The sequence below is a fragment of the Aptenodytes forsteri genome, unplaced genomic scaffold, assembly GCF_000699145.1.
Source record: "Aptenodytes forsteri isolate BGI_AS27 unplaced genomic scaffold, ASM69914v1 Scaffold678, whole genome shotgun sequence".
Taxonomy (NCBI): Eukaryota; Metazoa; Chordata; class Aves; order Sphenisciformes; family Spheniscidae; genus Aptenodytes; species Aptenodytes forsteri.
The window spans coordinates 30340-55153 of NW_008795698.1; the positions used below are offsets into that span (position 1 = coordinate 30340).

Consider the following 24814-nt stretch of genomic DNA (forward strand, 5'->3'; position numbering starts at 1 on the left):
CTCTGAGCAACCTGGTCTAGTTGAAGATGTCCCTGCCCACAGCAGGGGGGTTGGACTAGATGACCTTTAAAGGTCCCTTCCAACCCAAACTATTCTCTGATTAGAAAACATATTAGGAGAAGTATTTCTGCATTGAACTTTAAGGCATGGACAAGAGGAAAATAAGCCCTACTTTATCAAATTTATCCATTTATCAAATGGAACTCTCTAGCTCCATCTGGTTTTCGATGGGATGAATGCCAGATTCTACCAATACAATTTCTTCCTTGTGTTTCAAAAGCTTCATGCCTTAGTTAAGTGCCCTCATAAATCAGTTGATTCCAGTATTTTGCAGTTAAGATTTAACAAAAGACTTATCTGGAGTGTTTGTTATTCATCAAAATTTAATGCTTTGTATGTCATTTTTGTGCATCAATGCCCGATTGCCAAACTGACATCTCAGTGGCCCTGTTACTGAGATACAGGAACCCATGGTGCTGGCTGGAAGAGCAGATTACAGGCATATAATTACAGTCAGTAAACAACTGAGGAGTAAATAATTGCCAACAAGTAAGATCACTATCTGTGAAATCCTGCAGCAGAGGGAAGATGCTTAGCAAAGGGAGCATGCACAGCTGGGCAGAAGGAGAAAAGGCAGCCAGAGAGGGGCCAGACCTGTCACTGAGATGCACTGGCTTGTCTCAGCAGAGAAAGTTAGTTTCTGTTTGTGAAGCCTTCTCTTCTGAAAGAAGCGCTCTTTTTTGCTTTTGTTGTTATGCTTCTAAAACGACACAAGTTAAACCAAAAAGCTTTCCACACGCTTCCATCCATGTGGAAGAGACTATTCCGGAGCTGCGCACAGGGAACACACAGCTGCTGTACTGCCTGCAGCACCATCCCACTGCTGCCGCACCGCGGGCAAAGCCTGGAGGGCAGCAGCAGTGGAGCACGCTGCAGGCAGCCGGGCACATGCCTGCTGCGGCTCAGCAGGAAGAGGCAGGAAGGACAGGACAGGACTATAAACAGCAGTAGGATGAAGAAACATAGTATGTCGGAAGCTGTTGATGAAGTATGCCTACATGTGAGCTAGCAGAAACACAAGCACTTAAGGAGGCATTACGGTTATAGTAGAAGTACAGTTTCTTTAGTGTGAGACCATGATGGCCAGTATTTATAGTACATGAGCGCCACTGGCAATTTGCTTGTGCAAATCAGATGTAGTCTTTAGGCACATGTGCATTTTCCTAACAGTTAAACTGCAAAGAGGCAAGAATATTCCTAGCTGACTAGTAAGCATAGGAGGCAGACTTTGTTACAACCTGCAATCATTTAAAACCCAAATATTTGTTAAAAGTATTGAAAATGATTACTCTTTTGAGATCCTGACTTCAGAGGGGAAAAACCACCAGCATCAGCAAAGCTGTCTCAGCAGCAGCTACAGGGCAGGAAATGTGGCCAATCTGCAACAAGATGAAAAGCATTTTTCAAGTCACTGGTAGCCCATTTTTTGTCAGATTAGAAAGTATAATGGCATTAAGGGATTATATCTAGAAACTGTGGTAATATGAAGGGAAGTCACAGTAGCTACCTAAGTTTTTGCATGTGGTAAAATATTTCTCCTGGTCTCTGACCAGCATGTGCTAGTGTGACTCAGGTTGTGAAAAGGGTAAATTGGAGGTGATAGGCTACAGATGTAATGCAGCCATGGTTTTGATAAAACTCTGTCTATAGCTCTGCAAAAGATGATTATATGTTTTAGACAGTTCAGCTACCCCCAGCTCAAGAACGGTCCCTGTTAGCCATTTTCATTAGTTCCTAAAAGGAATCCATAATAATTTCTTCATTCCCAATAACTCAGAGGCAAACACTAGGGATAAGTTCAGTTGGAGAGGTATACTTTGTTAGGGAAATCGGCCTTGATCTGACATCAGCAAGGCTGCCACAGCTCCATGACCCAGGCCCAACCAGTTGTGAGGCTGAGCATGTATTCCCAGCAGGCAGATGCACACAGAGTACATGTATATAACACATATATACATGCATGATTGGTCACACAGATCACAGACACTCAGAGCACTCACATGAACACAGACTGCACCAATGGCCTCCAGCCTGCTCCCCTGTCTGGCTGAGCAGGATGGAGATCCACCAGCAGGAATATAGATATGTATATACATACCTATCTCCATACATACAATGTGGATCCCTCCAGCAGCTGGGCTCAGACACTCAGTCTGCCCAGTAGCTGCTCCTGGATCCCAGTCTCCCCAGTTGCTGGCATCTGGACATACAAGTCCCCAAGGCTGCAGCCCCACTCCAGGTGCTGGTACAGATCATCATGTGTGTACACACACACACACACAGAACTGGCCAGGACTCCCCTCATCCCTCCGACAGCCAGCTCCTCCCGTGGTCTCGCCCTTAGAGACGCCCTTGCTCCCAGGCTGTTTCACTTATTCACCGGCTGGTCCATTTTGATCTTTGCTAACAATCACATGCTCACTCACACTTGCTCCAGCCGCTGCATCACAGACATACGTGCCTCCAACCCGTGGTGTGGCTCCAGCCTCTTGCCTTCGACACACCCCCCCCCGCCCCGCCCCCGCACTGCACACAGAAGAGAGCCGTCACCCAGGACAGAACTGGAAAGGAATTTAAGAAGAAGATGGGACAGACTGTGGTGATCATGGCAGGGCCTGGCCAGGCAAGCATACTGACCAGCCAACTGTTTACACAGGACCGGCTCTTTTTATCCCCTTACCCCTCTATTTTCCCACACTTGTTCCTTCCCATATCGCCTAGCTCCATCCCTTTGCCCACTTTTGGTTCCTGCCCTAAACATCCCATAATATGCCTTGTGCAATCCCAAACTGCTCTTCCCCTGCATCCCATAACGTGTCCCACACCCCTAGGCAGCAGCCCCCCTCTCAGTCAGAAAGGTGCTCGGGGGTTTGACTCATCTTCATGGGTTTCACACCTGGACAAGGGCTCTCCAGGGACAGCCCAGGCAGCAGCCCCCAGAGGGTGTCCCTTCCTCCAAGCCCCTAATTTGGTTTCCTGGTCTGGCATCGTGCCCCTGTGCTCCTTTAGGCTTGGGGAAATGGGCCTTTGATGCGCTGAGGACAGGGCATTATTTGGGCTCTTCTGCCTGTCACTGTGTCTCTGTTCTCCTTCATGGGTGTGCAGATGAGCTTCCATCACATAGCCTAAAGGTTTTAGTGAAATTAAGGTGTACTAGTGTAGGAAATGCTCTATCTATAGCTGTATTTAAAAAAAAAAAAAAAGTATCTTTAGATGATTCTGCTCCCCCCAACTCAAGAACAGTTCCTGTTATCTACTTTTGTCAGTTCATAAAGGAGATCATAATCACTACTTGATTCCCAGTATCTCATAGATAAACACTAAGGATAGATCTGAATGGAGAAGGTATACTCCCTGCCCCCTGCACTCCCCCCCCCCCCAAAAAAAAAAAAACCTTACTTTTTTTTTTTTGCAGTCTAATATCTTTGTAGTAGAACTCATTTGTGAAGGTCTACTGTTAAGTTTCCCCAAATGCTCCCTACAGGACATTTGTTAGCAGCCTTACCTAGAATACACCTTATCCTTTATTTAGAGTTATTAAATAGTCGTTTGGAGCAACGAGCAGATGTGCTGAGAATACTGAGTACTTCACCATCACTAAATATCGGGCAAGGTCGGAACTCAAAACTTTCTCACCTAACTACTGTTTTGGGGTAGAAGCTGGTGTCAAACATGCCTGATATTTCTAGAAACTGTTGCTGATTGTCAGTGATGAAGAAACTCTTTGCAGTCACTTACTTAGTATTACATCAAAACTGGGAGGTGGGAATCACACCTACTTGTTGCTCTCTTAAGAAACATCTTCAGGATAGACTATATACTCTTAAAAAAAAAAAAAATCCCATTCAGCCTTCAAGTGAGAAGGCCAAATTTAGTCTACTCAAACCATAATTGATGCAGTAATGGGAAGTGGCACTGTCCCTCAGAAAGTCTCAGGCAGAGTCCCTCCTAAACACACACAGATTCACTGACCATAAGTGCAAAGCATAGAATACAAGACAGTTGTGGACTGTTCCATCTTCTTCCAGCAGTGGCACAAAACCTGTTGGTGTTCCTACAGTGAACCTCTCAATCCATTTCATATTGGCTTAAATATAAGCCAAAGATCAAAAAAATGCTTTTAAATCTGCTTTTGAATAGATGAGATATTTTAGCAAGATTTCTCTCCTCTCTACATAGTGGGACCTGTGCTATTCAAACAGACCAGGCATCATCGCCTATCAAGAGAGGGTTAGGCTAGAGGCAGCTCTCGCACACTCTGATTTGTGTTTCAGATCACAATTTTGACTAGCCAGTCTGGCAAAGAAATGGTAAAGCAGCTGGAAAAGAAGTTAAAAGATGTAGACCTTGTGTGTCTGCGAAGAATACAAGCCATTGAGGTTTTGAAGAGAGACTTTCTGGAGCCTGAGGATGTGGAACAGTGCATGCCAGCAGAAGAGCCCAGCAGCAATGGTGAGTATAAGACAGACAGGGTACTCAGGGAATTTACGGCTTTGGACAGCAGGACAACCACTAGTTCTTGCTTTGGTCCAATATATGCCACTCTCCTTTGTGCCATTTAGTGTCACTCATGTAAGTGGGAACTACTGTGCCTGGAGGAACAGCAAAAAGTTTGTACCACAGCACTTCTCCGGGGCTTTATCACATTTGGGTAAAATTAGCATATAGACTTCGTGCATTACTACATCTCTTGGTATTACCTAAAATTGACTTCATGTGCAATACAGCTTTATTGAGGGATTAAAAAGAAAAATGCATAGAGTTTATGGAAGTAACACACTCTCAGACACACATATACTTATACTGCTGAACATCACCCTGGGCAATTGACTGGCTGATCAAAAGGTCCTTGGTGCAGGCAGAGGCAACCAGAATCCTTGAAGCAGGTAGTCGGGGAAGAGAGAAGCAGGCAGACAGGCAGAAGGGAGGGAAGAAGAAGCAGGCAGGCCATTTACAGTTTCAGTGACCCTACAGAGATAACCCCCTCCTCCCCCTCACCAACTCAAGATCTTGTACTTTTACAAGATGTTTGGTTTCTAGACAATTCTTAGCCTTTAGTCCTTTCCCCCAGGCTACATATTGCACAATGCTGGGAAGAGTTACTTTCCCAGACCAAGTCAGGTACACTTACCCTGTTGATTAGCTGTTTTTTGTCACTGATACTGTTCTTACTTAGCTGCTACTTCTTTTCTCTATGCTTAGGGCAAGTTTTTTGTGAGCTCTTCAGGCTGTACTTCTTCAGTAACCAGCAATTGCACATCAATGAGTTCTTTGTAGCCCTGCAGCCTCCATTTTCCAATCCAGGTCTCCATTTCAAAGGCCTTTACTGCTGACACTTAAACCCCCCATCAACAAGACACACCTGGTACCAAGCTCTGGTTCACACAGCAAGTTCTAACGAGTTGATAACAAGCTTAAAAACCTGAGTCCTGATGCCTTGCAAAGTTAGTGTAAGACCTGTTACTAGCAATGACAGTATTGTTTTTACTGAGTGATAGGCAACGTTGGATGTTGTTGCCTTACCTGTCTCTAGCTGTTCTTTTCTGGTTGCAGTAGCAAATTTCTAGTCAATTGGTAGAGTAGGGGCTGGGAATGTTTAGGTGGATCGCAGATTCCCTTTTGCCCCATCCCTCACACACCTGGCCTCATGCTTCATCAGTGAAAGAGCAAGTACACCCCAGACCCTGAATGTTATTTTTCCTGGCCATATCTCTGAAGAACTCCTCCCTTCATCTGACAGTTTTCAGCAGTGAGAATGTAAGCTATAGTAATGAGAAATTCAGAAACGGAAATTCCTGTTAGCTCCTGTTTTGAGCCTTTTTGTTTCAAAGCAAAAGGTGCTGAGCAGACTCTAAATAAACCAGCCAGATGGTCATCAAAAGTCCAATACCACAGCGGTTCAGTGGTAGAAGCCTGTACATTGCAATGCTGCTATAACTGCAACTTTCATTTCTGTATTTCATTTTACCTAACTTTCAAATCTGCTCAGTTATTTCAGCTCTTTCTCGAGGCTGATAAAATGACTGCTAAATAGCAGGAGTTTACGCTGGTTTTCCCCCATCTGCAGCACAGCACTGACTAGGTGCATCTTGCTACAGATGATGACTGCTCTCCCTGCTGCCTCTGCATCCCACTAATCTGGTGGCAGACCAAATCAAACACTGAGTGGTATAATCAAGCACTTAGAGGAATATCAACCCTCTTATTATCCTTTAAAAGCTTCCTGCCCTGAAGGGGTAGTCTCCCTTAATGAGTCATAGCTGGTTATTCTGGATTCTGCCTGTTTGAAAACAGAGGCTTCAGGGAGAGTGCTCATCTCTGCAGGTAAAACTGCTCGGCTGGAGAAAGGGAGCGCCTTCTCTTTCTGACCAGCACCGTTACCACTAGCACTGGGAACAGTGAGTCCTAAGGAAGAGGATCAAGGTTCTGTCACTCTGATGTGACTTTAGAATTAATTTAATATGCCAAAACCGTGCCAAAACTGCACCAAACCCGCAAGTTACAAAACTGTTGCCTACAGCTCCAAGGCTGAGGTATTCTTTAAAAGCACTGATCTTGCCCATAAGGGAAGAGGGCTCTCTGATACTTGTAACACAGTTGTTTTAAGACTTTGATAACAAAACTGAGATTATTGGACATATATACCTATATATAAAAGCCATACCACAGGAAAACAGTTAAATTAAGAATTAAGGAGATGGGAACTATGTTTATAAATCATGTTTATGTTTAGATCTTCTGTGATCTTCTAAACATAGAAGATCACTGGAATAAATGCAAGTGATTATTTTTTTCTTTTTTAGATAAAAGGATGTTTGGAAGCTCTAAGACTTGGTTAACAATTATGTCTTGGTATTCAGGGCATACTGGAATGAAAGAAGTTGCCAAAATTCCCAGGAACAACTAAAATTGTAATGTAGTGTACTGTATAAGCCAATGTTATTGAAAGAAACAGTCCTAAACCCCTCTCCTCCATTCCTCCATCAAAACTGTTCGATATCAGGAAACTGGTCTGGGCTCACACTACCCTGGGGAAAAGAAAAACTGAGCGTGTTTTCACTTAACTTGCAAATCTGTGCTATAGAGTCTATCATCTCTTTTCATCTTTAAAGAAATCCTGTAGATCTGCAGACCATTTCTGTGAGTAACAAACCTATATTGAGATATAGCTATGGGAATTAAATACTTAGCTTTTCTCCCTCCTCCTGCCCCAATCCTCTAAGGAATTTTAGAAGTGAAATTTAAGGACATAAGACAAATTCTAATTAATGAACATGAGGAAAAAACAGGGTTTGGGGCACGTTTGTGCAGTTGTTCCCTGTCTCTATGAAGCAGTCATCTTTGGCAAATACCAGATACACAGAAACAGCCTTGTTAAACTGGGCTTGTTAAATATCTGGTCAAGGCTGGAAGTTTCCATTTATGCAAGAAAAAATACCTATAGTATGGAATATGCTGCTGAGTATCATATTCAAGACAGACACTTGCACTGGGGAAGGCACAGACAGCAAGCTGGAGGTTTAGCCATTAGGGAGGTAGCAGCTGTGACACTTGGCTCAGGCTTTCAGTGACACATGTCACTTGATTATCTTGTCAGATAAAATGGACTTGTATTCCATGATTTCAAGACACTCTTATGGACAATTCAGTGAGAAGCTTGCATTTTCTTCTTAGACTCCTATGGAGTATATGGTATTACCCTGCTTCCTTCTTTTGGATCTTCTGTTGGATGGTAAGACCTTCATAGAATCATAGAATAGTTTGGGTTGGAAGGGATGTCTCAACAGGCCCTGCTAAAAAGTTTGCCGCCATCATTTTTATAAGCCCCCTTTAAATACAATAAATAAAGCCTTCTCTTCTCCAGGCTGAACACATACAACACTCTCAGCTTTTCTTCATAGGAGAGGTGTTCCATCCCCCTGATGATTTTCGTGGCCCTCTTCTGGACCCGTTCCAACAGGTCCGCGTGTCTTTCATGCTGAGGGCTCCAGAGCTGGACACAGTACTCCGGGTGGGGTCTCACCAGAGCAGAGTATAGAGGCAGAATCCCCTCCCTCGACCTGCTGGCCACGCTTCTTTGGATGCAGCCCAGGATACAATTGGCCTTCTGGTCTGGGAGCGCATATTGCTGGCTCATCTCCAGCTTTTCATCCACCAGTACCCCCAAGTCCTTCTCGGCAGGGCTGCTCTCAATCCCTTCATCCGCCAGCCTGGATTGATACTGGGGGTTGCCCTGACCCAGGTGCAGGACCTTGCACTTGGCCTTGTTAAACCTCATGAGGTTCACACAGGCCCACTTCTCAAGCTTCTTGAGCTTCAAGGCTCAGGCCATCTCATTGCCTTGCACTGCAGCTACAGTGAAATCCTAATCCACTGCAAGGGTTCCTACTGGACCATTAATGAATGTTAATAACATAGATGTGTTATTTTACTGTCACATAGTACTAGACTACATATTGCTTCTTCTAAAGCCAAGAAGATGTGGAAATGCAAAATCTGCATCCTAAGAAAGCATGAAGAGCAGTCTCCAGAGAGAAGCAGGACATTCCCTTCCACCAGAGTATCCTCCAGCATTGCTCCATGGGGGAGAAACTCATATTCCCATAAGCATCAGAGAAGACTGGGGTAAGGCATGGTAGCAGTCTTAAGATGCATTTTTAAAAGCTGCTACAAAACTAAGGGAGTAATCAGTTTATTACACAGATTTGGGAAGAACTAAAAAAAAAAGGAATGAAATGTCCTTGCAGCCAAGGACAGTCAGACCAGACATTAAGAAGGAAAGGCTTTCAGTAGCAAGGACAGTGTGAAGGACCTCCCGTTGTAAGTAGGAGTTGATTCTACTTTGCTGCAGAGGCACAACCTACATGATCTCAATGCCTTCCTCAAGGCTGGAAGGTGGAGACAATTAGAAAGTATGTCCTGCTGTGATGGCCATACTACAAAAAGTGCGTTTGCAAGTTGCAGACCATTTGATGAATTACAGTCATTCTATTAGCCCTAGATTATTTGCCATGTAGAGGAAGATTAATGAATTTCTGTCTTTTTTTTTTTTTTTTTAATGTAGGAGCAGATGCATAATGTCATTTTTGCAAACTATAAATACTAATGCATAAAGAAAAGATTTCTCATTGCAGATGGATGTAGCACTGTATTTTAGTCCCTAGCTGGCCCGGTAAACACATTGGGGAAAAAAAGGCTATTTCTGCTATGTGTTCATCTTCTCAGAATACCTGTTTCACATCCTAGCTGTATGGTGACCCTATTAATGCTACCAGTCTGTCTGTTCCTTCTGTGTTTACACATGGGTATATTACGTCTTAGGCATTTTGCAAGTTGTTCATAAATTTTTTTTTTTTTTCACTTTTACCTATTTATTTATTTAATCTGCTAGACTTTATGCCAGCTTCTCATTTGGATGCACCTTTGAGTTATTATTTGGGGGTGTTTGGGGCTTTTTTGCAAGGGTTTAATCTTGTTTATGACCTCCCTAACTCTGCTGACCAGCCTACATTTCTTCATTCCTAAATGTTCTTGCTAGATCATATACATTTGCTCTGCACCTCCAACATGGTAGCTTAAATAATTACTATGTCCTTGCAAACATTTTTACTTTGTCCTTTTAATTTCTTTTTAACAAGTCTCTAAAGTTTATGCATTTCACTCGTTTGAAATGAAATGTAATGGTGGTGGATAGTTTTGACTGTTGTTCTCTCCGCAAGGATGTTCTACTGTGGGATTGCTGTGTTACCAAGCAGCACTTCAACAGTAATGTGTTGAATCAAATTGCTATGTCCTTGCAAACATTTTTACTTTGTCCTTTTAATTTCTTTTTAACAAGTCTCTAAAGTTTATGCATTTCACTCGTTTGAAATGAAATGTAATGGTGGTGGATAGTTTTGACTGTTGTTCTCTCCGCAAGGATGTTCTACTGTGGGATTGCTGTGTTACCAAGCAGCACTTCAACAGTAATGTGTTGAATCATGTCCTGTGTGTTGGTCAGGTCCAGGTCAAGTTTTGCTTCTGTTCTTCTCAGGACTGTGACTAGCTGCTCCTTTAAACACACGTTGAGGTTGTTTAGCAATTTAGTTATAGAGCCATATTGCAAAATAACGTTCATCTTCTGTATGAGGAGTAGTACTTTTCCATCACAAGTACAAAATTCCCTGTTAGTATAGCATTTCAGTTTTGCAGTCTCTGAGTTCTCATAGCATCATGTATCCAGTGTCCCTTGCTTAGGGAAAAGGAGGAAATGGTTTAAAATTGTGAGAAGAGTCTCTGAGGCCAGTGCTAAGATGACCGCAGCAGAGGATGGTTTGCATCAGTCACAACTAGTCCTCTGAAGACGGTAGTAGCCAATCCACCCACCCCATGTGATGAGAAGGTGAAGTTGGTGTGGCCTGTGGAGCAGCTCAGCTTCTAGCAATGTCCTTTTAAGAGGGCTGGCATCACAGTGCTGTGCTATGACTTGCATGGTAATGGCTTCTGAAGCACTTCTTATGTGAAAGCACTTGAGGGACTAAGGAGGTATAGTGTAGTGGAAAATGCAAAAGAATGTTCTGTTCTATGGCTGAAGATATTTGTGCTTTTTCACCTTTTTTTCTTGCAGACATTGCAATCCTGGGAATGGACATCGATGTGCAAACCATAGAGGACAATGTAATCAGCTTGGAGATGCTGTTTAAAACATGGCTACATGACTATGGCACAGAGAGAGAACACCTCCAGCTCCTCCTTCCATCAGGAGGCTTCAGCCATGCCACTGCACCCAAGACCACCCTAAGTATTTAATTTTCTCTCCCCCTCTTCAGGGAGATCCTAAATCCCACAGCCTTAAAGATTAACCAGGGCTGTCCTATGGGCATGTTCCCTGCCATTTAGAGACCCAAGTAAGGTCTCTGCGTGACTTTGAAAGCTGTCTGGAATTACTGTTGTCTCAGGCTGAAGAGGGGCCATTTGCTTAGAATACTTCTAGGTTGCTGCCATGTCCTGTGGCTGCTGATGCTGTAATTCATTTCCATTCTGCAGCAAAAAAATGTGCCTTTGAAGAGTATGTGAATTTATAGCCACTTGGTCAAGGTAAAAGGGGCCTTACATACTGAGAGCCAAGGACCTTCAGGCTCAGTTGTATAGCCCTAAAAATTATGTTCCTTGTGTTTGATACTAAAAGTCTGTGCCAGAGACACACTTAAATAAAGGCTGTCTTACAAAGGAACTTGGCTTGTATTTATATCTATTGATTTAGCACTAAAATAGCTAATGTTCTAGCTGGAGCTGCCAACAGTTATAATAATGCATGGGAAAATTTATAAGGACTATGTAATTTTTTTCCTTTACTAGCCTAAGTCCAAATCTCTAATCCATCCTTGGATGAGTACTGAAAACACCAACAGCTACAGCAGACATAGGTGTTTCCTGTCAATTGTTGTTAACTGTATTGTCACCATTGCACTGCCATGGGAATCTGCACATGCAGTTCCGGCAATCCCCTTTCCATGCCTCTCCAATATGGTACTATATGCCATTCCAATATGGTACTCATGTGCAGCTTCCCATTGCCATCACAGCAGAAGCACACTTGTTTTGTTCTGGTGATCCACAGGCCAGTTCCAGACTGGAAGCAAAGCTTATAGAGAGTTGCTGGTGGCTTTTGCAGATATGCTCCACAGCAAGCAGATCAGAAAGCCTGGTGTGACTTTTTATTTATGTAGTAGCTACCATAACAGCCTCCAGGCAATTACAGTATTTTGTTAAAGGTGGATTTTCCTTCATCATAACATTGAATTTCATATTTGATGCATTGCCTTATTATAGCTAGTAAGACAAACCAAGTTACACTGCAGTCAGGTTTTTTCACCTTCCCACACTCAAGAAATCTGTAGAAGGCCAGAGAAATTGTATGCAGCTATGTATCATATTATACCAGAGCTAGTGTCATCAGTGTGCTGGGTTTCTCCACAAACACGGATAGAAAAGCTGGCAGGAAATGCGTGGCCCTGAACCCAGTGTGGCATTGGGAAACGAGCTTCTGCTCCCGCTACAGCTGGCCACTCATCGCTGAAACTGGAACTTGCCTGCCCAGTTACCAACCAGTCATTGTTTCATTAACATGCCAAGCATGTGGTATTTCCCCTTGTGTGTAAAATGGGGATAGATTGTTGCCTTGTGTCACAGGCTTTAGCGTTGTTCTTCCCTTAATAGTTGCTGTTGCTAGAAAACATTAACTTAGTGTTTGTAAGTGCTTTGAGCATGTCATGTGCTAAACATTGCCATTTCCAGCAATCTAAACCAATCTCCTTCTCCTAGTGTGCCTGAAGTGCGATTTGCAGGAGAGATTGCTCGACCCAGCTCTACTTTCTGGGACGGCTGATGGCACCATGAGAGCAGCAGATTTTAATTCACCCTGCCAGATGGCAGCCTGGCCAGCTACAGTGCTGTATAAACTCCGGGTTGTAAAGTAAGTGTTGTTACGTGCTTTGCGCTTGGTAACTGGAAGGCTGGTATGATAGCAGCCTTCACTCTTTCTGTGCAATTTCAACTACGACCTAGTAACATCACCATAAAGTGCTGGGGGACTCAAAGGGCTAGTGAGCAAAATTCTGATGTAAGATACCCTAAACCCCCATAACTCTTAGTGTTATGGAACAGCACATCCCACACAGGCAGACAGGAGCACAGAGTCAAAAATGGTGTTACCATGACACTAGCACTTTATGAGTGTAACATCATAGGTGTTATTCATGCAACAGTTGTTTCCCTCCAGTGTGAAGTTCTGTAGATTGCAGCCATTGCTCCATATATAATTCTGCTGTTCTCTCACTACCTAATGTGGCCACAGCAATTAATTGGATGTCAGAGCCTGAGCTAACTAGTTGACTAGTAGTAAAGAAGCAAGCAAAGCCTCATAGTGCTGTGTGACTTCACAAAAGAATTTACTCGCTTTCCCATCAGCAGTCTATGGCTGGTAAGCACAGAGCATAACAAGAGCGATGCTCTCTAATGTATTTTCTGAGGTTTATTTATAGGAAAAATTTTGTGTAATTTCTGAACTATACAGTTGTTCTTAAAATGATTCTCATCCTGTCAGTAGCTGAAGAGCACTCAGTAATTGTGCATAAATGGCCCACAGTCAAAGCACTGAAGCTACTTAATAATGCCCTGTCATGAAGCAAGTGTGCGCTATGGACAGGCAATGTCAAACACTGTAAAGTCTGTAGTGGTGTTTGTGATGGGATGTTGGCTCTGTGCAGGAGTAGAGCACATGTCAGTTTAAGTGAAGGATAACCATGATCCAGTAAAAATCACTTAGGAAGAGATATGATTGCCCGGGTGAGTTATTGCCCAAGAGGCCAGATTAACAATCTGTTTTGTATACAAAATGCATGAAGACTGGATTTGCTTCTTGGCATGCTCTTGTCAACACAGATACAAGGAAATCTGGTAATCAGCAAGAAAGCCTCTTTTTACTGCAATTGGACTTCTCTGCAAGGTTTCATAGTGACAGGCCACAGCAATACAGACATTAAGTGCTTGAAGCGGTATTGAAGCTGATACTCCCATAGTCACTTGAGCTAGTCATCTCCTGGTAGAGTCTTCTTGCTGGTTTCATGTTGGCTGTGCTTCACTAACATGAGCTGTATATTTGCAGGGCTCTGAAGTCTGAAGGGGTCTGTGAGTCTGTACTGTATGGCCTGCCCTTCATCATCAAGCCCACAAGCTGCTGGCAGCTAGACTGGGATGAACTGGAAACAAACCAGCACAGCTTCCATGCTCTATGTCATAGTCTTCTGGTGAGTGTGTGAAAATTGCAGTCTCATGGGGAGGAATTGCCATAGAAATGAATAGTTAGTGCATATCTAGTAAGATCTGTCTAGCCTGCACAAGAAAACATGTTTCAAAAGCTGCAGCTTCATCTCATGGGCCAGAGTTGGGCTTGTAAATCCTTCCAGCCAATGCATCCACTGGAGACGCTACAGCACATCAAACCTTAGAGAAGACTCTATAGCCTATCAGAAATCCAGTGTTTGGAGGTATGAAGTGCAAAAGTCAGGGTTGGAGTTAGATGTACATCTTTAACTGCGAAAATAATTAACGAAGGCTTAGGATGTGGAGGACTTTCCATTACTGACAAGTCGTAAAGCAAAATTGGATGTTTTTCTTAAGAATTGTCTTGCATTCAATTAAAAAAAACCCCAAAACCAAACAACATACTATCTTCAACCATAATGCACAATAGTGTTCTTATTCTGATGTGTATGAATGTCTCTGCTCCTGAACCCAGCAGCCCCTACAGTGAAAGTGCTGAAGGAAGTGGCTCTTGCCCATTGTTCACATCGGGTTTGGCTTTTGCCATTTAGAAAAGGAAGTGGATGCTTTTGGCCAAACGTGAGCCACAGAACACTAGTCCAAACTGGAACATCGTGGTGCATTCCTACTACATCATTGTCCCTTCCGACTCTGCCACTCTACTTGTCAAAGCAGTCGCCATCAGAGAACTCTTGCTGCCATCAACCTTCCCAGCCCTCCTTGCTGAACATCCTGAGAGAGTGCATGGCCTTATAGAGGTAAGCCATTGACAGCGCTGCACAAATATCTGTGGAAAGGATCCCAGTTGTACAAGCAGGGATCAGAGTAATGACCAGCCTTTATGCACAGGACATGCAGTCGCTGCTGAAGATGTATCTATCTCCCTCATTGCTGGGGAACATGGATCTCCTCAGACTGCAGAGAGAGGTGCTTTAGGCATAAGATAAACCAATATATAAAGTGTCTCTGTTTCTTCCAGTAGATTCAGGCTTCTGCATTTCCTATTGTGCACCCATATGTTCTTCTCCTGAGTTGTTTGCCTCTGCTTCAGGTGATGCCAGGCAGAGCCCTCACTATAGGTCTTAGCAGATGAGTAGAGGAGGAAACAGCTGTGAAAATGTCTAGTGACAGCTGGAATATGATGGAGCACTCCAAAATTTCTTCCCAGCAGCCAATATATCCTACAGCTTTCTTCACGGACAGCAAATGCCTGTCCTTTGGAGCAATGTTCCAGTCTGTTGCGGGGAGGTGGAAGATGCCTTATGAAGCAGAGAGTTGAGGGTGACAGTGCCCAGAACGGGTACTCCAGCTTGTTGGCTGATTCTGGGCATGGGGGAGGATAGGACTGCATCCTACAAGGGAATGCTTAAATCCATTAAGACCTGGTTGCAGATGTCTCTTGTTCTATACACAGCTAAGAATGATCCTTGTGGGTAGCAGCACAGCCAAAGATCCCTTCTCCCATCACTGCAGGGTGGCATGGAGCGTCTGTAACACTCATCCCTGCAAAAAAAGCCCTTGACACTAAACCCAACAAAAAAGCCCAAGCAAACCCCACAGCCTCTACCTGTCACATCTCATAACCACTAGGTTCTTTCTTCCGTCTGAGCAGAGTGCCCTGAACAGCTTGGAAGTGGAAGTTGCTTATAACCCCTTGCACCTAAAAAGCAACCTCTACAAATACCTGAAGAGTATGTTGTACAAACCTCTGCACAGGCAGCAGGCCCAGCCCAGGGACCAGCGACCAGAGCGGCATCAACCCAAGCAGGTATGTCTCTTGCCTTTGACCAGCCTAGATAGTCTCTGTTCTGCCCTTCTGGTCTGCTTCCTGCAGATACCCTAGTGGTACAGGGAAGGCAGCATGTGGCAGGGACGACATTCACTTGCAGCTGGCAGAGCAGAGGGATGGGCGTAGCATAAGCTCATGCAATTGAGGAGAGGGATGCTGAACAGCTGGCACCTGCAGACACAATCGGACAGTGCATTATTGGACAAGCCAGCACCTCCTTCCACAAAGTACATTCATATTTTGTCCCTGTATTGCAGCATCAGAGCAGAGTGAAAGCCACGGTGGCACCCCTTCTGATGGCTCCTTCTCCTGTTCAAGTGTTCAGACCAGCAGGGGTAAGGAGAGATTCCTGTGAGCGCTCCCTGCTCCCCAAAGAGTATGACGAGTTCCTGCAGTGAACCCCAGGGTACTGCTTGAGCCTGCTCACGTGCAGTCATGGCTTGGCTTCTTGTTCGGCTGCCAAGCCTTACGCACTGGGCCAGAAGTGATCAGGCAAGACACTAAGCTTGGCCTTTGTCAGACAGGCACTTCCCATTGTTTGTTCCTCCTTGTTGTTTTATGGTTTTGTTAGTCACCAAGTCAGTCTGCAGGAAGCCCGCTACTCCGGGGCCCTCTGTCCAGAGATTCAGCTATCCCCTGCAACACCCCATATTTCCCATTCTTGTCAGTACACATCACCAGCATGCCTCAAATTTTGGTTTCTGAGACTAGGCTAGTACAGACCACAAACCACAGATTGCTGTCAGCGGGTGCAGAAAAGCTGCAAGCAGGGCAGTGAGGAAGTCAGACAGATAGGTAAAGTAGGCAGTAACGTCAAGCTGCCCTCATCCTGCAGGAGCAGGTTCAGCAGGGTGTTTGAATAGGCATAAAACAGGGCTTTTGAATTTAATCTTAAAGCCCAGAATGCTGCCCTCCTGAGAGCAGCACTACCCATGATGATGCCGATTTGCTTGCTTCCATAATTGGTCTCACTGTCCAACTGCCAAGCTCATGAAGGGGTTTGTAGCAAGTGCCAAGCCAGTCGTAATGCCCTGGCTGGCTCCTACACAGTGACAGCTCACCACAGCTGGAGCTGCAGCACAGCACCATTCTCCCAGCCAACTGCTGTTTGGATGCTCTCCTCCTTATGGCCCGTCTGTGCCTATGGGACTGTCCTGCAAGCCAACACAGCAAGTACTTTTTGGCAGGGTTCAGAAGATGGGGGTAGTTGGCCTGGAGCTTTCCAGAGAGCTTCTGCCCAGTGCTTGCACAGGTGCTAGCCTGTTTTTCAGTGCAGACATACAACAGCTGCCCCTGGCAGGGCAGGAGCTGAGGGCAGCTCGACTGAGCCAAGGTGGGGGTGGTTTCACTGGGCTTCCTGGATGCAGAGCACCATCAGCGGTTTGTGTTCTACTTACTTCATTCTGACAAGCTGTTTCAAAATAAAGTTATCCACCATAATGTTCGCTTACTGCCTGTAGTTTATAATGTGTACTGTATGCAGCAATCCCAGCACTGACCTGTACTTCCTGAGAAACAGCTGCAGTTGACCAAGGGCACAATGCAAACACCATGCTCCTGGGGGGACTGCTACAGCAGGAGAGCAGAGCCATCTGAGCCATCTCTTTTCCCTGGGATCCCAGCTCAGTAACAGGCCTTGCTAGCCACCCAGGGCATGGATCTGCTCTTCCCATGCCCTGGCAGCACTCCATGCCTGACAGGAGGTTGCACCTCAGACAGCTGCTTGGGGTAAGATGTCAAGGGCAGGTACCTTGAGGACAGGGCAGGCACCCCTGCAGGCACAGGGATATGGGTTTGTTAGGGTGTGCAAGCTGGTGGCTAACCCCTGCCTGTCTCTAACAAGCTCACAGTGTGAGGAACTGGGGAAGGAGCAGTAGCAAAGGGCAGTAATGCACCTACAAATGGCCCAGCCTGGGGCATGCAAATGAGACAACAATATGAAAATGACAAAATCAGGCAGATTGGAGGGGGGGGGGACAACAACAGGGGATTAGCTTGACTGAACTGATGATGCAGGTAGAAATTACTTTGGCAACCATATCATAAATACCAAACTGGGGTACAAAATCAACAAAACACCTTGCCGATGGGAATGGGTAAACAAAAAAGGGCTTGTGATTTATTGTTGATAGAAGGAAGCTGCTAAAGGGGAAACTTGGGAAGAGAGAAAAGGGACTGTAAGGGGAAGCAAATCACAAAATTGGGGCTGTTTGGGGGTCCCTGTTGAAAAGTCTGATCACCACAGTTTGAAGCAGGGCAATAACTGTGCTGTTGCTCTTAACAGCTCTTGACAGCCAGAGGGAACTTGGGTGCTTTCCCCAATGCCAGCGTGAGAACGGATATCCTGGCAGAACGGTTGTCTCATGCCTGCACCATGCTAGGCCCTAAAGGGGAGGAGGTAGCAGTTATAAAAGGACATAATCTTTCAGAACAGGAAACAGAAAAAGGTAGCCCCAAGGGGAAGAGGTTGGTTGGGCTTTGAGCAGCTCCCAAGTCATTTTCTCCTGGTAAAAACTGCCACCTGGCCTACAGAGACCAAGACTTCTGCTTCTGTTGCATCCCAGCTGTGGCTGCTAGACCAGTACTGACATTTCTCAGCTAATCTGGGGCATGGGCTTTTAGCAGAGAACAGGGAGGCACACATGCTGTCCTCACATGAGGAAGTCTGATATCCAAAGAACTTCCCATGCACCACCCAATCTGTCCCATAGCACCTGGACTGGGCAGAAGCGAGCAAAGCTGCTCATCCAGGACCATTTCTGCACTGTAAGAAAATGGGCAGAGCAAGCAGCCAAGCGTAAGCCATGCATCTCCAAGCACCTCAACAAAGCCTTGTTCAAGACTGGCTGGCAGGATACCATTTTCCAAGTACACAGACTGAATTCAGCCATGGCACACAACCACTGTGATGTGCCACGGCTGTGTCTGAGCTGCACCCAGGTGCTTCACTGTTCAACACATGGAAATTAGTTGTAAGGAGACAGTGGAAGTGAGGCAAAGGAAAGAAGGAGGGACATGATGATCAGGGGTCTGGAGCACCTCTCGTATGAGGACAGGCTGAGTTGGGGTTGTTTAGCCTAGAGAAGAGAAGCATCCAGGGAGACTTTATAGCAGCCTTCCAGTACTTAAAGGGGGCCTACAGGAAAGATGTAGTGATAGGATGAGAGGTAACGGTTTTAAACTGAAAGAGGGTAGATTTAGACTAGATATTAGGAAGAAATTCTTTACTGTGGGGGTTGAGAAACACCGGAACAGGTTGCCCAGAGCAGCTGTGGATGACCCCTCCCTGGAACTGTTCAAGGACAGGTTGAATGGGGCTTTGAGCAACCTGATCTAGTAGAAGGTATCCCTGCCCATGGCAGGGGTGTGGAACTAGATGATCTTTAAGGTCACTTCCAACCCAAAACTATTCTGTGATTCTATGAAGGCAGACAGAAGAAATCCTAATCTAGGCTGAATCCAGAAAGATCATCTCCTGGTCCTAAAGTCAGGGCTCATTGCAGACTTTTGCTTTGGCCAAAGGCTCATTCTACATTTACCTTATTTCTTATGCTTTCCCAAAGCATCTATTACACCCTGAACTGCTGCCAGAAAGGAGATAAGGTGAAGCACAGAGCAGCAGTCTGAGCAAGATGGCAGGTCTGGTCCACAACACTGAGCCAGAAAAGAATGGATTGTCTCTCCTGATTAGCAGAGACTAAGAGCCTTCCCTGCTGCATGTATATTTCTGTCGTGTGGCAGGGTGCATAAATAAAGCAGGCCATGCATAAGAGCATTTCTCCTGTCTTCCACACTTACGTCTTAGTCCCAAGTTGGCTGTTACGAGAGATTATGTCATTGCTGAAGCAAGAAAAATAAATATCCTTTCCTCCCAGCCAAGAGGAGTGCAGGGCTGTGCAGGGACCACTGGTCTGGCACAGATGCTGGAGCATTTTCCTTCCTCACCGTCACCCTCTTTAGTGAAAGCTGGGTCAGCCACTTTGCATGTCCGCCACTATCAGCTCCACAGGATGGAGCTGACACAGTGCACTGAGATACAGTGACCACAGTGATGGAAATGCACAAATACCCATGGCTGTATGGAAGGGAGAGTCCTGGGGCTCTGCTCCCGGGAGGCTGCTCTTCATTTAAATCATGGAACCTCACACTGGAGTCACGAGCAAGGATTATGGGCAGGTGGCCTGGCCCCCCCGCCAAGCAATGCCCAGAGCTCTTCTCTGGAGCAGGCGGGCAGAACTGCTCTTGGGATGCGTACATGGACCTGCCATAGACAGGATGGGACCACCCAGCAGCCAACCATGAGCAGCAGATGCCTGCTGCTCATGCCTCTCGTCCCAGGCAGGAACAGCCTCAGCCTCCCTCAGATTCCCAAAGCCCCTTAGGCTTCTTCCCTTCTCCTGCAGCAAAACCCCCGTGGGGAAGAGGACCCATCACAGGAGAACAGCCACAAATTGGTCCTGGCTACAGCTGTACTGTATTGTTACAGGACTGAGCCTTCCCCCCTGCAACTTGGGCATCAGACAAATGCCCAGTCAGAGCTCACTGCCTCATCACCATCTCACCAGTCTGGGGACCTGAACCTGATCCTCCAGATTTCCCCAATGGTTTGCGGCTCCCTGGGTCTGAGCTGGGGCTGCAGAAGTCATGCTTAGTCCTCTGCATAGGTACATCATAGTGCTGCTTGACAGCTGGCTGTTTTGCTGCTGTCTACATCAACAGGCTGGTAAACCTGCAGAAGTCATCAGTAGCCCTGTCCAGACTCGGGGACAGCCAATGCCAGGGTACATGGTCTAGCCGCGCACAGAAGGGACATAAAATCTCTCAAAACCATTACCAGCACCAAAAGGACAATCTGTTTTTCCCCTGCATAGGTTTCTGCCCAAGGCTAGCCCCACAGCAATCGCAGCCAAACCCCTGGCCTCAGACCACACAGCAGGGATCACAGTTTTTGCCATTAAAGTCAATGGGATCCAGACTGGGCCATCCCAGGCCTTTCAGGAGCAGCTGGGAGTGGGGGGAAATCAGCAGAGGGCTGGGGAAGGAGAGATCCTGTGACTAATCAACAGTCCCCGAGCTGCAGCAGAGAGGCCATCACAACATTTTGTGCCCTGATCAGCACATAAAGATACCTGCAAGCCTGACTCTCATATCCCTTAATCCACTGGCATCAGGGCATCCTGGCCTCAGCTGAACCTGGCACATGCTTTTTCTCACAGTTTCTTCTGAGCTCAGTAGCTCTGGCACAGACACGAATGTGCCACCATATGAACACTGCTCAGCCGGGCCACCCTGCCCCGCAGCACTGCACCAGCATCTCCCCATCTGTACACCTGACAGCCCAGACATGCCACAGGCAAACATTTCATTCTGAGACATACAGATTTTAATATTAAAATAATTTTGTATAAAAATACTTTTGGAGACTGATGGCAAGCAGTCTTCCATGCAGTCTTCCATCCCAGCCCTGTGGCCTGATCAGAGAGGGAGCCAGAGCAGAGCCAGAGCAGCAGGCACAGGGCAACACAGCCAGCCCTCCTGTGATCAGGAGGTGGCAGTGGAGCCAGCTCCAGAGCCAGAGAAGCTCGCCGGCACCTGCACCAGCCACAGCTCTCTTGCTCTTGCTGTGGAAAGGGCCCCCAGGAAAATGCAACCCCTCAGCGCTGGTGAGCAAGCAGGGCTCTGCCCGACCCAGAACAGTCCCCAGCCCCAAGCCACCCTCAGGACCCGTGGAGGACAGCAGCCAGCACCGCTCACAAATGGGCCTGGGCCCCCCAGTCCCTCCCAGGCAGGTATGGAGCAGCAGCACACTATATCTCTCCTAAGTCCTCGTAGACAGGCGACAAGCTGCACTCATCCACAGACTGCTCCTTCTTCTGCACGTGCTGGGGCTTCACCACCTGGCTGTACAGCACCTCCACATTGTTGTTGTTGCTGCTGTTGAGGCTGGGTTTGATGACCGCCTTCTCAGGGGCAGTGTTCCCCCGCCGCCTGCCAGGGTCCCCACTCTTCTCAGCACCTTTAGGGATAAAGGCTGCCTGGGGCTTGGGGGCAGGCACAGGCTTGGGGCCCTTGGCCTTGGCCTGGAAGGCAGGTACCGAGTAGTCATCAGTGCTGGGGTTGTAGGGATACTCATAGCCACCCCTGCCGTCATGGCCCTGGGTGCGCCAGGCCTCGCCCGTGGGCCGCGCTTCATCATAGATGCAGGTGGGGGGGGGCAGCGAGCGGGGAGCACGACCCTCGGGCTCGTCGTAGATGTGTTCCCTCTGCCCAGGCACCGTGGGGGCCTGGCTGCATCCCTCAGCCCGGACCTGCTCATACATGCCTGAGTACAGCAGCACCGGCAACCGGAGCTTCGTCTCATCCAAGGCACCGCTGGGTGCCTTGGCCCCGCTCGTGGGCTTGCTGTCTATGGGGTCCGAGTATAGTGGGTCCAACCAGGGCCGGAAGCCCTTCACTGAGTCCAGGGGCTCTGAGTACACACTAGACGGGTCCTCGGCTGGCAGCACGGCGCAGGGCACCTTTGGCAGAGGGGAGCGTGGGGGTGTGCTCGGGACCGCGGGCTTGGCCTGTGGCACAGGCAGCTCTGGCAGAGTCCGGGTTTTCAGCAGAGACGTGGCATCTCTCTCCTCTGCCGCTGCACTGGGCCTGGGCGCCAGCCCTGCTTTGGGTGCCAGGGTGTCATCCCCTTCCGCAGGCAGCTCCAGGCTCAGGGAGTCAGCCAGGGCCTGGCGGATCAGCACCATGCTGGGGCTGTCCGAATCCAGCGAGTCACAGCTTTGCCGGTTCTCCTCCACCTGTGCTTTCTGCTCCCGGATGGAGGCTTCCACCAGGCGGAAGATCTCGTTGCCCTGCTTGGTCTCAAAGGTGAAGTTCCCTGGGCCGGAGTCGCAGCGCCTGCCAGCTTCAAAGGAGAACATCACCTGCAGGGGAAGTGGAAGGGTCACATCCTGCCCAGCACCTGCCGACCCAGCGCATCATGCAGGCTGTGCTTCCTGCTGAAGGGTGCATGGCTGCGGTGCTGATCCTGCACATCCTGCAAGAGAGACTTCACTGAACATCCTGCTCCTTCTGCTCCCCGCAGCGAGGGCCACAGCTCAGCAAGGACCACCCCAGGGGCATGCTGTGCTCAGCAGCTGCACAGTGCCTGGGCAGGGGGAGGCTGCGCTGCCCAGCAGCCCAGAACAAGCTGTGAAATTGGAGCGGGATGCACACTTGAGGGGACGTCACTGCGAGATGCCCCAGGGCCAGAGCTGCAAGTCCTACTGGAGACCTGCTGCCTTACCTGAGCAATTCCAGCAGGGTCAACAACTGGCACCAGATAGTCTAGGAAATAATACGCAGTTAGCACCGAGAATGGAGTAGGGTGAGAAGATGAGTGACAGTTCAGCAGGGGAAACTTATGGGCATCTTCGGTAAGTCAGCATTAGTCAGGCAGAAGGGAAGCGATCCAGAGGCAAGAGATACAAGACCGAGGAACACGGCTTTCCACAAGAGAAAGGCCAGAAGCAGCAGCTTGGCTACCAATAGTAAGCAAAGCATTTGCCTTACCAGCATTACTCTGTTAATGGTATAAAGTACTTTAAAGAGAAGTCTTGCACCAAGGCTGTGTTCCTCAGGCCTGAACACTCATGCGCAGGTTCCCACCAGCAGATGCCCACACCCTTCCTGAACCTCAGTCTCTGAATCCAGGTGAGATTTTCTGCCTCACTGGTGCTCTCTCACGTGCAGCAGCAGTCTCTGGGGTTGCTGCAAAAGCCTCCGGGGCCAGACTTCCTTTTGTGGGTCAATGCTGCCAAACACAAGCACAGCCAACCTATCACCGCTCGAGGACCTGTGGGTGCAGCTGCCTGCTCCTCACACCATGTGGCTCTCGTCCTGCCCCTGGCACAGACCCTGTAGATGAGCCAGACGCCTCCCCAAGAGCAGCTCAGTTTCCACTTCTGTTTTGGTAAAGTGCCGCAGAAAGCGCCATCAGCAGACTGCAGCGAACACCATCACTTCTATAAACAGCCCTGGGGAGACCACTTCCTCCCCATCCAGTGCGGCAGGTACCTCTTGCGCTCAGGGTAGCAGCAAGACAGATCAGGGACCCACTGCTGGAGGACACTGGAGAGGGGACGGACCTACACAGGTCAGCCAGGCTAAGAGCAGTATGCCCTGTAAGGTGAACAAATCTAGAGTAACTGGTGTCTCAAACAGCCCCTCCTGCTCTGGCCACCATCCTTCAGGAGGGATGGACTGAATCCAGGGCAGAGCCAGAACTGCAGGGAGCCAAGGTCCTCGGAGGCTGGGGAGAGCTTGTGCGCTGCAGCACAGGACATGCCTGCCCACGCACGGCATAGGCTGGGGAGCGCTGGGATGGGCAAGCTGGCTGCGGGGATGTCCAGCAGAGGGCCGGGCAGGGGCTGCAATGGCCCCAGTGGGAGCGGGGCAAGAACCACACCGAGAGGGGCTCTGCACAGCCATGCCCTCGGTGGGGACAGGTGTCCTGCTAGCCCACGCTCCTGCACGGTGATGCAGGCGGGAGCTGAGGACAGGCAGGATCACAGGTGCCCCTGGAGACCCTGCTGTGGTCGCCGAGGGCTGTACGAGTTCTGGCATTTGGCAGGGCCCGCTGCACGGCTGCCACAGGCTCGTCGGGCACATCAGCTCCTTACACTTCGGCAAGGGAAAGCCTGCAGGGGAACAGGCCTCAGCACGCGGCATGCAGAGCCCCCCCATCCCCCACCTTGTCCCGGCCGTATCTCCGGAGCAGCCGGTAGGGCCAGACATAGAGGATCTCATTTGTCCGTGGGTCCTTCAGGACGAGGCTGTCACGCTCAGCCTTGAGCACGTAGGCGCCGCGCAGCTCGCATCGCTCCGCGGCCTCAGTCCGTTGCACCGTCACCCAGAAGGCATTCACTGTGGGGACAGGGATGCTCAGGGAGGGTGGAGAAAGCTACATCCCCAGCTCCAGGTGAGGCCTCGCCCTGCCCACCGGAGCCCTGGTGATGGGGCAGCAGCAGGACTGGCCCCGCAGAAGGTGGCCCAAAATCAGGGCAGCGGCAGGTCCCACCTTCATCTCTCGAGTAGTAGATGGAGTTCACGGCCATCTCCAGGGCCGGCGCCTCCCCGCTGCCCTCTCTGCCACGCCGGGCCACCAGGCCAGCATCGCTGGGGCCG

General features: G+C 48.1%; 2 protein-coding genes across 2 annotated transcripts in view; one reads left to right on the forward strand and one right to left on the reverse strand.

Moving 5' to 3' along the window:
• Positions 1-16050, forward strand: part of M1AP (meiosis 1 associated protein) — a 27342-nt gene extending 11292 nt beyond the window's left edge. The window contains exons 3-9 of the mRNA XM_009283152.1: positions 4335-4512; positions 10667-10840; positions 12364-12514; positions 13706-13847; positions 14415-14621; positions 15476-15631; positions 15910-16050. Of these exons, the coding sequence (XP_009281427.1) occupies positions 4335-4512; positions 10667-10840; positions 12364-12514; positions 13706-13847; positions 14415-14621; positions 15476-15631; positions 15910-16050 (1149 nt within the window). The remainder of the gene's footprint in view (positions 1-4334; positions 4513-10666; positions 10841-12363; positions 12515-13705; positions 13848-14414; positions 14622-15475; positions 15632-15909) is intronic.
• Positions 16051-21174: 5124 nt separating this feature from the next.
• Positions 21175-24814, reverse strand: DOK1 (docking protein 1). Its single transcript, XM_009283153.2, has 3 exons — positions 24708-24814; positions 24381-24553; positions 21175-22572 (listed from the first exon to the last, which is right to left on the reverse strand). Exons 1-3 carry the CDS (start codon positions 24742-24744, stop codon positions 21460-21462), a joined length of 1323 nt encoding a protein of 440 aa, XP_009281428.1. The 5' UTR covers positions 24745-24814; the 3' UTR covers positions 21175-21459.